Consider the following 16,321-nt stretch of genomic DNA (forward strand, 5'->3'; position numbering starts at 1 on the left):
AAATACAATACTATTTTATATGTTAGATAGTAGTTTGATACAAGATAGAGAAAGTAGTATTAACTAAGTTGTTTGGACTCCAATAGCAAGACGCTCCTTCCAATGATGTACCCGGAGAATATCGGGTTCGATTTCCAAGGGGAACAACACTTGGTCAGTGTGCATGTCTCTACACACGAGCCAGATTAGTCGACAACCTTTAGTGGGTCGAAAACTGGTGCAAAAGAAGAAAAAAAAGATAAAGAAAGTATTTTAAAAAGATTAAATTTTGCAGTTGCACGCAAGAAATACATTTGGTTCAATAAAAAGTTGAATAATGATCCACCTCGTAATTTTCTTCAGATCCAATTTAATCTCTAACAAAATAAAGTTCAAATTAATCTCTACATACTTTTTTATACATAAGATAAATTAGTCTTTAATTCTTATAAAGAAAAACTAATGAATTTAATTAATATATTATATTGATGTATAATTATTTTACACATGGATCAAACGATGTCGATGTATAATTATTTGTTGTGTATGAAAATGAAAATGTCAAAGAGAAAATTGTGAAGTAAAATGAGTCGTACTATATCAAATATAAAAAAGTAAAACCTTTGTGTCTCTTTCTTTCTCTCTCTCTTGTCTTGTCTTTCTCTCACTACACCCCTTCACGATTTCCTCTTCTTCCTTTGTACTACCACCTTCATCTTTTCCATTTTTCTTTACAAAGATATAATCTTTTTCTATCATACTCCAACCCCTTTTCTTTTCACACCTCAAGTTTCCATCTACAATCAAGATTCTCACAATTCTCATCAACATGCCTTCTTTTACACCTATCTTCTTCTTCTCTGTGTTCATGGTTCTTCTTACTTTCTCTTTTGCTGGTGATATAGTTCATCATGATAGTATTGCTCCTAAGAAACCTGGATGTGACAACAACTTTGTTCTGGTACAAATCATAATATCATATATAAAAATAAACTTGCTTTGAAATTTTCTTGCTTGGTTTGTGCTTGAAATGCTGTTCTTATTGGTTCTTGAATTTGTGATTTGTTTTGATTTGATTTGATGCTAGGATAGTAGAGAAACAAAGAGAGTATTTGAATATGAAATTTATTTTTATATTTTTGTGGAAAATTGAGTGGGATCAGAATTCAAATTATAGTTTTCTGTTTTGAGAAAACTGAGAATTTTTTTTCTTTGTTCAATTTGAAGCTTGTTTTTTGAGCATTGGATGCTTGGTTATGTTTTAGATTGTTTGTTGTATCAGACTCTATCATTTTTGTGAATGTATTAATCTCTAGCATTAATTTTTTGTATTGCAATTAGCATTAATACCAGAATGATTTGATTAAGGCTTCTTTTAATAGAATTGATTTCTATTGGTATAGTTGTTTTGCAATGAGTCTTTTATTGTTTTGTTTGTTTTTATTTCCCTGGTTTTTGCAATAGGTAAAAATTTGCTGTAAGATTCCATTATGCTAATTTTGGTATATGTTTGATTTCATATTTTTCTCCGTTTAGTTTATCCAAACAATCATGAAAGTTGTCATCTTTCTCAATTTATCTCAACTGTAGCTGTTTTCTGGATACCACTTAAAACTTACTCTTTTTTAAATATCATCCAAAAATTACCCTTTATTAACTATTAGAAAGTGAAGGTGGGAAGTGTGAAAGAATGAGAAAAATTCTTAAGGTCTGTTTAGATTAGCTTATGGAAAAAGCTTATGAAATATTCACAAGTTGATTTAAACTTATTTCTATAAGCTCTCTAGGATAGCTTATAAGAAAAACTACATGACTTGATTCTATCTTGTCATGGAAATAGCTTATTCATAAACACTTATATGATAAGTGCTTGTTCTATAAGCGTTAAAGGGCCCGTTTGGATTACGAAAATTGTATCTTCATAAGCTGTGTTTTTATAAACTGCCTTGACAAGCTTATAAATAATATAAAAGCTTATTTATTTGCATAAGCTATTTTTCATAAACTCAAAAATAAGTCAATCCAAACGGACCCTTAAGTTGTTTATCCAAAGACGACCTTAACCTAGAGTAACTGACTTAACTGTCAGTTAAAAGCTTTATTAGAAAGTAACTAACTATTCTCTTGCAGCAATGTAAAAAGGCTTTCTAGAAATATATATATTGATAAAGCTGTGCAGACACAGAATACACTAGGAGCTTAAACAAACACATAAATATTTTTATAGATATATGCCTCTGTCTTCTTGATTAGTCTTCATTAATGGTTTGTTTTGGAGAAAAAAAAGAAGTTAATGTTGAGGACTAGAATGTATTCAAAGTTTGAAATGGTGAGAACAAGGTGATGGTGATCAGATGAGTGATAAAAGTGTATATTTTCAAAATTGAAAATGAAATCTGCAAATCTCTTAGCTTATGTCTCTCAGGATTTCAGCAAACAACTATATGGCCTATTTCTATTTTCTATGAGTATTGATAGGTCGTGGAAGTATGTCTGAGTTTTTTCGGCAGATTTGACCGGTTTTTCTTTCGATAGGTTAAAGTTCCAATTTCAATTGATGGTGTGGAAAGCGGCGAGTATGTCGGTGTTGGTGCAAGATTTGGACCTACATTGGAATCAAAAGAAAAACGTGCTAACCATACTAGAGTTGCCATTGCCGACCCTCCTGACTGTTGTAGCAAACCTAAGAATAAGGTATTCTAGTTTTATGATATAGAACATACTGAAAAATAAGGCAAACTTCTTCTGTAGATGTGAAGTATAGATAGATGTCCATATTAAAAGCTCTAGAATTTTTAGTTTATTAATATTTTGTAATATGGAGTGCCTTGAAATTTTGTTAGCTCACGGGCGAGATCATTTTGGTGCACCGAGGACAATGTAGTTTCACAACCAAGGCAAATATAGCTGAAGAAGCTGGTGCTTCAGCCATCCTGATTATAAATAACGCTAAAGGTGTTTGCATGCAATTTTTTTCTTCTTTTAAAATGCATTTCAAAACCTGTAGTGTAATTTATTTTTTTTCCTTTTTTCCAATACTAAATTTTCAGTTTGTGGTTATAGGTTTCGGAGAATGTCAATAATTTATGTTCCTAATTTGTTAGAAAAACAAAAGTAATTTGCAATGAGACATTATTTTCTTTTTTATAAGAAATAATTTTATATCCTTATTTTGCAGGACTTTTCAAGATGGTTTGTGAAAATGAAACCGATATTGATATTGGAATACCTGCTGTCATGCTTCCACTGGATGCCGGTGAAGCCTTGAAAAAATATATACAAAACAAGTCCACAGGTATGTTTCACTTCTTGTGTGAAGGTGTCTAATCTTTTGTAATTAATTATGCTTTCCTTGGCCACAGGGAGATTTAAAAAAATTTGTTTACATTTTGATACCTAATCTGGTTTTGTGTCTTGCATGTTTTCATGTTCGCTCGCTCTTAAAGTGTCTGTGCAGTTATACTCTCCACGACGTCCACAGGTCGATGTTGCAGAAGTATTTTTATGGCTTATGGCTGTTGGTACCATTCTCTGTGCTTCTTACTGGTCTGCCTGGACTGCCAGAGAGGGTGTTATTGAGCAAGAGAAGCTATTAAAGGTTACCTAGTTCCTTTTCATGTCAAATTTATTCGTTTTCTTATGATAAATAAAATACTATTTATAGTGTTCCTCACAGTCCTCTCACAGAAGATTCCTTTAATAGTTTGTTTTCTTTCTGAGATGAATTATTTTGGTCATTTACGAAGGAATCTTTCTTCTCATATCTAAAATCTTGTTCTCATAATAATATATATAGATAATTTACCATTGCAGGATGATTCAGATGAGCTTCTAAATATAGAGAATGCTGGTTCCAGTGCTTTTTTGGAAATAAGCACCACGGCAGCACTTTCATTCGTTGTGATTGCTTCTTGTTTCTTGTTTATGCTTTACAAACTAATGGGAAGATGGTTCATTGATGTTCTGGTGGTTCTGTTTTGTATTGGTGGTGTTGAGGTGAGTTATTATTTTTCCAGGCTTGGTTCTTGATGATTACTGTTAGAATATATGAAAATATCATATAATATCTTGACATTATGTTAGAGCAGGCTACACCAAAATTTGGTATCCTAGCGTTCAGACGGACACATTAGTGCCTTTCTGTCCGGATTTGAAGTTACAAAATATAATGCAATAATTTAAAAGTGTCTCAAAGGATTATTGTCTTATTGAATTTAGTTTTCATATTTCTTTGTATTTATTATTCCAAACACTTTGGTTTTCAAATTTTGTCCTGTCATCCATAGCAAATGGCTCTAAAGTCATGGGATTGCAATTTGATGTTATTGAAGCTGAATCTTTATTCTTTGCATGCTTTCAGGGACTGCAAACTTGCTTAGTGGCTCTTTTATCACAGTAAGTCTTCTATACAATGTCAACTTTACAGGAACTATTCTTTCAATGACTTTTGCGTGAAGTTTTGTAGTGTTATATTGATAGTTTATTCTGTTAGATTTGGCCAAAATGATATTGAATTGACATCAAAATGTTCATAGTTTCAGATGGTCTCAACATGCTGCACAAACATATGTGAAAGTACCCTTCTTCGGTGCTGTTTCACATCTCACTCTTGCTGTCACCCCCTTCTGCATAGCATTCGCTGTGGTTTGGGGAGTTGAACGCCGTGTATCGTATGCCTGGATTGGTCAAGATATTCTTGTAAGAATTGTTCTTTTGCTTTCCCATTGTTTCTTTGGTCAAACTCCTTTTTCTTTGGTTCATGTTTTATACTGGTTGTTTTGAATAAGATATATAGAAATTTATGGAATTATCACGAGCGTTATATTTTTAATCTTCTCTTTTCAGGGTATCGCTTTGATAATTACGGTTCTTCAGATTGTCCAAATACCAAACCTCAAGGTGATGATTATTCAAACTTCATTTTTATACTCTTTCTGGCTATGGATATGGATTTACTTCATTCTAGTGACCTATTTTACAAATAAAGACACTAAGGTATACATTCTTTTTACAAGGTTGGAACTGTTCTTCTCAGCTGCGCCTTCCTATATGACATCTTCTGGGTGTTTGTCTCTAAACTGATTTTCCATGAGAGTGTGATGATAGTGGTAAGTGTTTCAGTAAAGATCTCCCGTTACTACCATTCTATACAAAGTTTGATTTTGTTCGTGCACTTCCCCTAAAAAAACTCTGCACTTTCACTTCTTTACAGGTAGCTCGCGGTGATAAGAGTGGAGAAGATGGTATCCCCATGCTGCTCAAGATACCGCGTTTATTCGATCCTTGGGGTGGTTACAGTGTCATCGGTTTCGGGGACATAATTTTACCAGGGCTTCTAGTAGCATTTTCGTTAAGGTTAAATTGAAAATCTCACATGGATCACTTATTCCTTGGACTACTAATGTTAACTATAGTCTTAAACAGTAGCGCACATCAAATCCTTGTAACAAAAAAGTTTGGAACAGGAAAAGAATGTTACGTATTTTGTTAATGGTTCATTAACTTGATTACTCTGTTGATATACTTTACAGGTATGATTGGTTAGCGAAGAGGAACCTTCGAGCAGGATACTTCTTGTGGACGATGAGTGCCTATGGTTTAGGTATGCTATAGTTTTCAATGATAGGATAATTCATTTGAGTAATTTTCCTTGATTATGTTTGGATTACAGTTTAAATCCTGTCCCTTGGATTTTGATCTACAGGTCTCCTTGTCACATACATAGCTTTGAATTTGATGGATGGGCATGGTCAACCAGCTTTGCTGTATATAGTCCCATTTACACTTGGTTAGTAAAACTATCACACAAATAAATTTGAATCACGACAAACAATGATTATTTTGCAAAATAAATATTTGAACCTGAAGTCAATAACAAATCAAAAAAAAATAGCGGTTTGTTCAAATTCCACTACACCAGTGTTATCTATTTAACGATATTTTGCATTAAATTGTGTATCAAAAAACAATAGTAGTTTATTAAAACTCCGCTACACTAAAACCACTAAACCACTGTGATAGCCGCTGTTTGACTACGCAAAAAGCACCTTGTGAAACTTATCCCAAGTCTTATCCATGTTTCTTATGATGTTTTCTTCTTTAACAATTTGTAGATTTTCTATATCCCACTATGCCATATGAAGCATATTATTAGGTAGAAGCATCAAAACTAGTACAATATTTGAAACATTCTTGTGTATATGCAGGAACCTTTTTGTCATTGGGAAAGAAGAGAGGCGAACTTGAGATTTTATGGACAAGGGGGATGCCAAAAATGCCTTGCCCTCACATCAAAGAGGATCATCAACCAGTAGACGAGTAATCTCCCGCGGAATAGTATTGTAGGTTTTAGTTTACAGGAGACTTATAACAAATCATAGGAAAGATATTATGTGTTAACATTTGTAGATCTATCATAAGTATTACAAAATTCAGCCTAACGATATTGTACAAGGCACTGTACTTAAATCAGCAGCTGTAACTTGAGATACCCTCTTGACTGTTAGATGTTGGAGGAGCCATGAATCTGTTTGTACTTTGGTGTAAGATTAGATTTTTTTTTTTTGAGAAAATTGTTCATAGGTCACAAATTTTTAAGAGATTTCATGTCTTGGTTTTCTTTATAGCATTTTCCATGTCTTCCTGAGCATGGTTCACAACTATTATCTTAATGACAACAGCCAAATGATATCTCCAATAATTTTCGATGCACTGGAAATAGATTTCAAAGGCTGCTGCATGGTATTGCCAGAAACTAGAGTTTCATGATGAGAAAATACGACAATGACGGTATGATTTGAAAATTATATAAATAAAAGGTTGTCTAAATCTAACTTTCTTGAAAGTTATATTCTATATCATGAATTACCAATGAATCATCTCCACTTGCGGTGCTGAATCAGGCTCAAATTTTTTTCTTGGTACAAAATCAGGCTCAATTTTAATCACCAGTATTAACTAATTTCAAGTGGATACCAACACTAAGAAGGAGCTTGAAAAATGATCCATATAAATCTCATAAATTCAGGATGTTGGTTTAGGGAAAGGAAATCAGATAAGATAAAAGTGAAATAATCAATATATCAGGGTTGGCCCTGAAATCTAATATTTCATTTCTATGGTCTCCAATCTTCTTTGGGTATAATTTAATCCACTATTTGTGTTCAAAACTTCTACATTATCAATTAATCATGCATTAGAACATCTCCTGAAAGTAATTTAATCACGGTAACAACTAATAATTGCTTCTAAAGGTAAACTTCAATGTGTTAGAGAAGAAGTATTGATTAATAGTATCAAAATGCTTTTGACAAGGAATGGTCATAAAACCATCAAATCTCAACCTATATTTCACCAAGCATTACATAAACAGGCACAAATGAGCCTTCAAAACCTTTTCTGATCTAACATTCATAAATCATCAAGGCACAAATGAGCCTCTAAATCAAAACTTGTAAAGGAACAAACCGAAGGCAAAAGGACAAGATATATACGTCCCTTACAAGCTCAGAAAACAGTTTTCTCATTTACGTCTTTCCTATAAATTAGGTACAATGGACAGCCCCCAGCATCAAATTTCGCCTGGACTAAGCACCAAATGAAGTGCAGAGAATAAAATTGAAGAGTAAATCGGGAAAATAAAAACTGACATGCTACACTTTTCAAGTGCTTGTCAGCAACTCTCAAAATTGTTCCAGCCATTGGCCAGATGGGTAGGCTTGTGTGTACTCATTTCCCTCGAATGCAGTCCTGTACAAGCAAAGATATTTATCAGAGTTAATCCAAAAAATAAAACAACTATTTAGAAGAATTGTAGATGACATCATAAATGGCTGAAATGGTATGAAATGAAATACTGTCAATTTTAACATGTTATATCAAAAGTTAGGGAAGGCATAATTATATTACAATATTTTATTATTAAATTAACACCCTGAATAAATTCAAGCCCAAATCAAGGAGATAACAACCAGGCTATAGTTTCATGAATTCAAGTCAAGTTCAGAGGTGATATCAGGAGAAAGCTTTATTGGCTAAATGGCATATTATGGTTCCAAAAGTTGATAGTAAGATGCAATTTTTACTGTGCATAGCAGGGTAAGCTACTATGCTATTGTGGATGGGACACTTGAGCCCATAGTTTTAACAGTTGGATAGGAATTTTTACAATCCAATGGTTAAAACTAACAGCATATTGAAGTGGTGAAGGCTAGGGTGAGACTGAGTCCCCTCCGGTGTGCCACCATTCTCATCCATTATGTATAAGCATAAAAATAAAGGACAGAAAGAACTAATTTGTAAATGATGGAATGCCAAGAATATTATTGTACAAATATGTTGTCAGCTACTAAAAAGAAAAGGATAAAACAAAACAGTTATAGAAAAGGAATTTAAAAGTTCAGCTAGCATGTGTATAACTGATAAGTAAAATAACTGCAAACAGATAGAAAAACATACAAGTATTTCGCCTTAGAAAACCATTCCCGTTGGTAGCAAAAAGCATTGACGTCCTTTCTTGACCTGATGATAAAAAATCTTGCATCCTTTCTGGCCAGTCGGAATTTAATCGGCGGGCAAAATCTTCTACTTCCCTGTGTCAAAGGAAATCAAGCATATAAGAACCCATGTATATAATTTAAAAAACACAAGTCTATAACCATCATGCAAACATTCCTTTATAATAAATTGTTATCTTTGTGACCGAAAAATGAATGTGGAAAAGAGATACGGGGAAGACAATTAACAAGAATGTCATGAACAAATACGTGGATCTATCTCAAGTGGGTAGAAGGCAGCAGTAGAAGCAAATTTTACAGGTAGTTTTGCCAAATGCTTAAAAGAAAGGAAGGAGGGATCACTATTCCTCCTAAGCAAGAAAGCAAAATGTATACCATTATGGGAAAGTTTGGATAAGATCTCTATTATTGGGTCACCCACAATTGTCTGCGCTTCAGACGTCCAATCTTGAGGATGAGGTGCGTCGAGATCCCTCATCAGCTAAACATATGGCCAAATAAACGCTTGAGCAGCCTCCACCACCACGAGCTAGCTACTGAGATTGAGTTGGGCCCAATTCAAATTCTAAGATGGTATCGAAGGCCATTCCTAGATCTGTTATTGGGACATCTGTATTTTTCTACACATGAGGGGAGGTGTTAAATCATCACTATTGGGACATCCATATGTTATTGGGACATCCATATGTTTCTCCACACTTAGGATGTCCAAACCCGAGAATGAAGGAGTCCGTTGATATCTCACGTTGATTAGAGATATGGTCGAATTTGTCCTTATAAGGCTTCGGCATCGCTCACTCCCATGAACTAGTATATGAAGTTGAGTTAGGTCTAGTCCAAATTCTAAGATGATGCAAGAGCTTATCCTAGACTTGTTATTGGGCCCCACATATTTGTCCATGCTTGAGATTCCAGTCTTGGGTGTAAGAGTGCGAGTTAAGATCTCTGTTACTGTGCCACCCGCATTTTTCACACTACAGATAATCAATCCTGAGCGCAAGAGGTTGTGCTGAGATCCATACGGACTAGAGATATGGTCGGATTAGTTATTATAAGGGTTGAGCAGCCCTCAGTCCTCACCCCCATCAGCTAGTTTTGGGGTTTCTAACAGTTATACAAGCGTTTAAATATAAACTATACCTATAATCAAAGAGGAAATAACAGTAAACTCCACACATGCTCTATTAGTTTTTTCTATAAGCTATCTTAAGGAGCTTATAAAAATAATATAAAAACAACTTATGGACATATCATATTCAATTTTCATAAATCCTTCCAAACATTTACGAAGTGTTTATAGCATAAGATAATCCAAGATATAATTTTCCAAATGTCCCCTATGTTAACCAATGTTACACTGAACCAGAAGTAATATTTTTAGATTAATTTATTTATCCAGAGCAAAGTACACACACGCAATCAAAACCATTAGCATTACCTAGCTGAGAGTTTTACAGTATTCAAGATCGTGAAAAATTCATTGCTAGACTGCTATGAGATACAAGATTACTAAATTTCTCATTTTCCTCTAAAACCGCGACCAAGATTATAATATTGAAGTCTAAATTCAACCAAATTTAACTCAGTGTTGTTATTTATCCATCTCTGAAGAAACAACCACTTCATTCCATTTTCAACAAGCTATAGATGATCCAAAATGTACAATTTGTAGCAGGGTAGAGTTCAATCATTTAGACAGGAAAAGCTAGGGATCTGTGACTGCAACTATGCTAAAGACAATGATAGGCAGACAGCATCGATTAAAGAAAATAAAGATTAGATTTTATAACCAATTACTGCAAACAATGTACTTAGAATGGAGCTCACCTGTCAATTTTCTCCTGCAGTGCCGGATCGATCTCATCATCTATGTTGTCGTCATCATCACCAAACTCTCTATGAGCAAATGCGTCATCTTCTGTATGCATATTTGAGGGCCCAGCAATTTTATCAGATACAGCACTATGACCATTTAACTCCTATCACAAGAAAACAGGCAATAAATACTTTTAGAATTTATATGAAAAATAATCGAGTTTGTTTATTAGAAGAGGGAAAAAAAAAAGAAGCGAAATAACATGATAATTCCACGGACCTTATTTTTCAGTTTGGAAGCTTCAGTCAGAGAAGTGCTCTTCTTCTGCTCTTTTTTTCTTCTGTTCTTCTTTTTATTCTTAGAAGTTTTAGACACTTTTGAATCTGTGAAAAATTATTCACCCTTAATTAGCAGTTGAAAGGAAACAAACTGGAATGTAACTTAAGACCCTATAGCTTTCAAACAATTCCTACGAAAAAAGAATTACACAACAGTTTTAAAATGAAATGAAAAAGTAGAGGTTGCAAGATGCACGGGCAATAAAAAAGTTACCAAGATAAATGCTATGGACATTGGACATAAGCACACACAAGGTTCGAGGGAAAATGCCATACAACTGTGATGTCAGGACGGGTGTAAGGAACATTCAAGTATTTCTCACACCTTGATTTCAATTATATCAAATATATTTTAAGAACAATGGCAGCAACATAGAAAGGGAAACAACATTAGCATTAGTGTTGACTGTATGATTTAAACTAATCTACCCTAAATCTAGACAAGCAAATAGTTCTATTAATATAAGAACGCTGTCATCTTTAAATATAGACAACCCACACTGGAGCTTCTGGTCGATGCTAGCATTCGGAATTACATGGTCAAAGTAAATGAGCAATTCAAATTTTGATTATATGGTCACGGCCACAAATGAACTGGTTGGCTCATCATGTGGGTTTAGAACAAAACTGTAAGTAATATTACTGATAATAAGGTACCGTTTGGCCCGGCTTTTTTTCTACTTGTCTACAATTTTAAGGAGAAGGTAGGCCAAACACAATATCAATTAAGTACTTACTAAAAAAAATACTTTTTTTAGAATGCATAAAATTGAATGGAATGAGCTTTGGCCAAAAGTTGTTGAATGCTACTTTAGAACTACTTGTTAGCAACAAACTATACATATCTTTTGGACAAGGCATATTGTAAATGCATATCTTTTTCTTATTAAAAAAAAACTATACATATCTTTTCGATGACACCAACAATGTAACTAATATATTATCATATAATATAAATTCTTATCTTTTTGAATGACACCAAAAATATAGTACTCTTATAACCAAATTTGTTATAGGGTATAATTGGAAATGAAAAAACCAACTATTAGATTCAAAGCTTTGTACAATATTTTGCCAAACAACTTTTAACTTAAAAATAGTTGTAAAACAAAAAATAATAAAGTAACCAAACAACTTTAACTTCTTTCTTAAAGCCCTTAATTTTAACTTTGTTTTAAAGTAGCTTTTTGACTGTAAAAAAGCCAGGCCAAACGGTACCTAATACTTCAATCAGGGATGGGCTGCTACACAGTTCATCAATCTACAGGCAGAACACAGGAAGTAATTGGGTGAAAAGTAGGAATAAAAGATTTTTGTCTTACCTGCATCATTTCCATTAATAAAAGACAAAAGGTCATCAACCGAACGCTCATCTACATGCTCTTCTTCTAATTCAACATTCTGAAACATGCGAGAGACCAATTCTTATTAAAGTCAACATTCTACAGTTTAGAACATAATAAAAAATATGCAAACAAAATCTCTGCATTTAGAAATAAAGACAACATTGGACAATGGTGTATACTGTAATATTAAATAAAGAGAGGACATTGTAGTACCTTTAACCTCCCACGTTCTTTTAGCTCTTTCCTTTTTTTCGCATACAACCGGTTCAAGAGCCTTATCCTCGGGTCATCAGTTGTATTTTTCAGAGGCTCTAACTTCTCTTCCTGGATCAAAAGTATGTGTGAAAAATGAAAATTTAACATGAAAGGAATAATCAGCAGAGTTCTCTCAAGCACCACATACCTCTGTTAGATCATCTGGCAAATGAAATATCTCCCGTATCTCCTCAGGAGATTTTCCTTCAATTATTCTTGCAAGTGTACGGCTTGTAAGATCAACCAATGGTCTCAATTGAAGGCTGTCGGCAGCAGATGTCAAGTCACAGAGCCGTTTGGTATCCATCCTTATGAATTTCTCGTCATGAGACTTCCGTTCCTATACCAAGAATACCCCCTATGTCAAATCATCTTTGACATTCAAAGTTTTTCAGCCTTAAATTGTCTTCTATGAAGATAAAAATAATTGGAGGGGGGGGGGGGGGGGGGAAGCATTAAATAAAGATGAAGAACCTTATTTGAGCGGCCTGGTACTTGATGAAAACGACAATAATCAAGAACTAAGCTCAACATAGCAGGAGAGACTTTTTCAGGAAGACATATCGCACAATTTTTGGAAGATCCCGTGCCTTTTTGTATTATTTCTTGACAAATAAGAGGGCAAAACATTGCAATTTCTTGTTCCACCTGTTGAATTGAACCATCCGAAGTCTGAAGCCAAATATAGGGCTTCATCATCTGAAAATTAAAATTAATTAGCAAAGCAAGGTATTGGTTCTTTAGTAGAGCTGTTTAATTAGGTTCAAGTGTAATAGTTTTGACTTTCCGGATAATGCAGGCAAAGAGAAAAGAATTAAATAAATTTTCCTAGGGTTTCTGTTTCCCCCCACAATACATACAACAATGATTAAAAAGAAACAATTTGGTTTAACTTTGGATGCTATAAAAGAGACAACATTGAACTTATTCAAGAAATCAAATAGTAATGTGGAAGAAGTGAGATATCATACCTCGGGTTTAATAACTGACATGTCGACTTCCGACATTTTAAACCAATTTGAAAACTAAAATCTGTTGATATTTGAAGTTTCTTGCCGGTGTAAACAGTATATGCTGAGGTCAAAACTTAACCTTCAAGTCCAGAAAATCAGATAACACGTTTAAGTACTCCTTCCCTCGGGATTAGGTTGTCGCAGCAGCATTTCTCAAATGTACATTGTCCACCAAATTATTGCAGTGATACACAATTCTCCTTACCACAAAGCAAAACAGGCATACGCTTGCAAAAGAGCAGAATGGAGAATAATTCACTACCTTCCAAGTTTTAAGTCGAAGCTGCAAAGTCACAAATATAAAAGTCACTATGTTTGCAAATTCGGTATGGATGCTAGCGTCCCCTAAGTACAGCTCAGATGGTAAAAGGCTACAGTGTCATTTAATATGTTGGGGCATGGGCTCGAACCCACAATTCCCCAACTTTTCAAAACTAAGTGTATGTGAATTTTGCCGTTAGGCTCCTTGAAATAAAAATTAAATAAGTGTCTGGTATGTAGACGAAGTGGCAAGCAATATCTGAAACTCAAACGCTGTGAGGTACCAAGTTCAAACATGGGTGAAGGTGTCCAGCCAGACAGAATCAGCATTGCCAATTGAGCTAGGAAACTCACACGATGCGAGGTATCGAGTTGGAACCTGGATGAAGGTATCCAGCCTAGCAAAATCAGCATTGTCCTTTGAGCTAGGTCTTACGGACAAAACTGTAGTTATCTAATCTAATAAGGAACAAACTACTGTTTGGATTGACTTATTTTTTGAGCTTATGAAAAATAGTTTATGCAAATAAATAAGCTTCTATGTTAACTCATAAATTCTAGCTAACAAAAATTGTATCTTTATAAATTGTTTTTCATAAACTACCTTGACAAGCTTATGAATAATACATAAAAGCTTATTTATTTGCGTAAGTTGTTTTCCATAAACTCAAAATACGCCAATCCAAACGGGCCCTAAGCATTTCAATAACACTAACCCCCTCTATTAAACACACAATGTAGAGTAAATGATAAGTTAAGTTTAATCATTCCTATTACAAAAACAAACAAAAAAACTATTAGCACCCACCATTTTTGCTAACATCATCATTTATAGCAAGCAAAACATAAACAAAATTCAAAAACAACAACAAAAGAACATTAAAAAAAACACATTTTGAAGACATCCCATGATTCTATACAACGAGGTTAGGTGAAAACAGCATAGGTATTGCAAAAAAACGGTAAACATTAAAATGGAGCAAACCAATCCAAACGTTGAAGACATTTCTAGAGAGAGAGAGGAAAAGGGTTTGAGCGAGAAGTACCTGAGAAGACGGAGAGAGAGGGAATTGCTTTGAAAAGGGAGGGAATTGGCGGTTGTCGGCGATGAACAGAGAAAATGGATAGAATAGAAGAGAAGAGAGAGAAAGAAGAGAGAGAAAGAGGATTTTGATTTCGAACAAAAAAATAAAAAGAAAAAAAAATGAAAAATTGAGGCTTCCTTTGGGCTTTGGGTTGGATTGTGCACTTTGCCGTAGGGTTAAGAAATCCTATTTGCACCACTTATTTGACTCATAGAACCAATTCACTTTATAATCTATATAATTGCTCATGTTGGGTTCAAATGTGAGTGGTTAGTCTTATCTTTACGATGAATGAATTAAATGTTGGATATATAATAGATGTTGTGACTCACATATATATCTAAGGTTTTGAAGTTTTATATAAAGATGTGTTGTTCATATCTCTTTGTATTATTGGATTATTAGTTTGTTGCTGCTCTCGAAGCTCTCACAAACTCTCTAACAATGGGTATCAGAGATTTGATTCTATCTAAGGATATTAACTTTTTCATATGGTTATGTGGTTACGACATTCTGCGATCTTCTAAATCAGAAAAGAAGGATTGATAGTGTGAAAGTGTTGTTTGAAAAGGTACTACCTAAGAAAGACTTAGTAATTAACCTTGTCCTTTGTGACTCACTTTTCTTTCTTAAGAATATGCCCATTACACAATTTACAATATGGATACATTTACAATGTCAATTTGTCAAGTTATGATTTAATTTTTGGCAAAGTAAAATTTGATTAAAGAATCAATTTTGCCTTGTGAAATAAACAAATAAAAAATGTGTTGATACAATCAAAATTACACAATATATTGATTAGAAATGTCCATTTGTTATGTTCAAGATTTAACAAGCGGGGTTTACCTCCTGAGATGGGGTATAGTCGTCAGATCAGTTACTGGATCCTTCACGTCTAGTCGTACGCTCCTTCTTCAAGTGAGAGAATTTTTCTGCAAAAGACACTTTGTCGCCAAAGTAAGGCGATGTGATATAAGATAGCAAGTATATTAGTATATTAAGTGTGTAATGAGTGATCATACATGGATGATAAGACCCTTATTTTTAGTGAAGTATTTGGCGGTACGCTCCTTGTTGTTATTTTTGCTCATATGATTTGGTTCGGTTTATTACAAATATGTTCCAATTTGTTTGGATCAACCAAATCCTACGTTTATCATCGTCTACCTGATTTGAATAACCCCATGTTGCTAGAAATGACCCATTAATTAGCTAATATGTCATTGATGCTTAAGACGACGAAGCATGTCAGTGCTTGTTAAATTTTAGATGTGGAAACGATGTGGTGCCTGATGTAACGCCCACTTTTTCATAATTAATATTTAAGTGATTTATGGCTTTTATTAGAATATTATGTGGATTATTATATATATATGCAGAGGATATAATAATAATAATATAAGTATTTTCTTAAGTGGGGAGAAATATTGTATTTAGTAGAAATAATTGATTATTAGGGGAAAGAGTAAGTTGTGGTGAGAAGAGCAATTAGGGAAAGAATAAAAGTCTGTAATTGGGAGAGAAAATTAGAACGCGTACAACAGAGGAAAGAAGGGAGAAAGAAGAGAAAGTCAGAGAGAACCCAAAAGAACGAAGAACGCGGCTGTTGGATTTCAGAATCATAATCTAAGGTAAGGGTGAGACTAACTCTCATTATTAACAAGTTTTGATTCATAGAAGTGGTCAATTGTTGTAGGTTTAAGGGATCG

At 34.0% G+C, this 16,321-nt stretch overlaps 2 protein-coding genes across 4 annotated transcripts; one reads left to right on the forward strand and one right to left on the reverse strand.

The window, feature by feature from the left end:
- The first annotated feature begins 607 nt into the window (after positions 1–607).
- Positions 608–6,551, forward strand: LOC146908707 (signal peptide peptidase-like 4). Of its 2 annotated transcripts, none has more exons than XM_085729789.1 (14): positions 608–940; positions 2,515–2,673; positions 2,823–2,934; positions 3,158–3,274; positions 3,426–3,577; positions 3,793–3,975; positions 4,340–4,374; positions 4,515–4,677; positions 4,825–4,878; positions 4,995–5,087; positions 5,192–5,334; positions 5,511–5,581; positions 5,684–5,767; positions 6,186–6,551. In XM_085729789.1, exons 1-14 carry the CDS (start codon positions 809–811, stop codon positions 6,299–6,301), a joined length of 1,614 nt encoding a protein of 537 aa, XP_085585915.1. In that variant the 5' UTR covers positions 608–808; the 3' UTR covers positions 6,302–6,551. The 2 variants fall into 2 exon arrangements, with proteins under 2 accessions (XP_085585915.1, XP_085585916.1); XM_085729790.1 differs by having other exon boundaries at positions 4,521–4,677.
- Positions 6,552–7,245: 694 nt separating this feature from the next.
- LOC146908708 (SKP1-like protein 21) lies at positions 7,246–14,703 on the reverse strand. 2 transcript variants are annotated; one of them, XM_085729793.1, is made up of 11 exons: positions 14,571–14,703; positions 13,469–13,546; positions 13,222–13,342; positions 12,725–12,949; positions 12,399–12,590; positions 12,209–12,319; positions 11,972–12,050; positions 10,591–10,694; positions 10,323–10,474; positions 8,437–8,570; positions 7,246–7,728 (listed from the first exon to the last, which is right to left on the reverse strand). In XM_085729793.1, coding segments are annotated over exons 3-11 (1,035 nt in total). In that variant the 5' UTR covers positions 13,258–13,342; positions 13,469–13,546; positions 14,571–14,703; the 3' UTR covers positions 7,246–7,726. The 2 variants fall into 2 exon arrangements, with proteins under 2 accessions (XP_085585919.1, XP_085585918.1); XM_085729792.1 differs by lacking the exon at positions 14,571–14,703 and adding an exon at positions 13,809–13,932.
- Positions 14,704–16,321: the final 1,618 nt, after the last annotated feature.

This window comes from Medicago sativa, chromosome 7 (genome assembly GCF_051527215.1).
Source record: "Medicago sativa cultivar Bolivia chromosome 7, Bolivia_mono, whole genome shotgun sequence".
Classification (NCBI taxonomy): domain Eukaryota; kingdom Viridiplantae; phylum Streptophyta; class Magnoliopsida; order Fabales; family Fabaceae; genus Medicago; species Medicago sativa.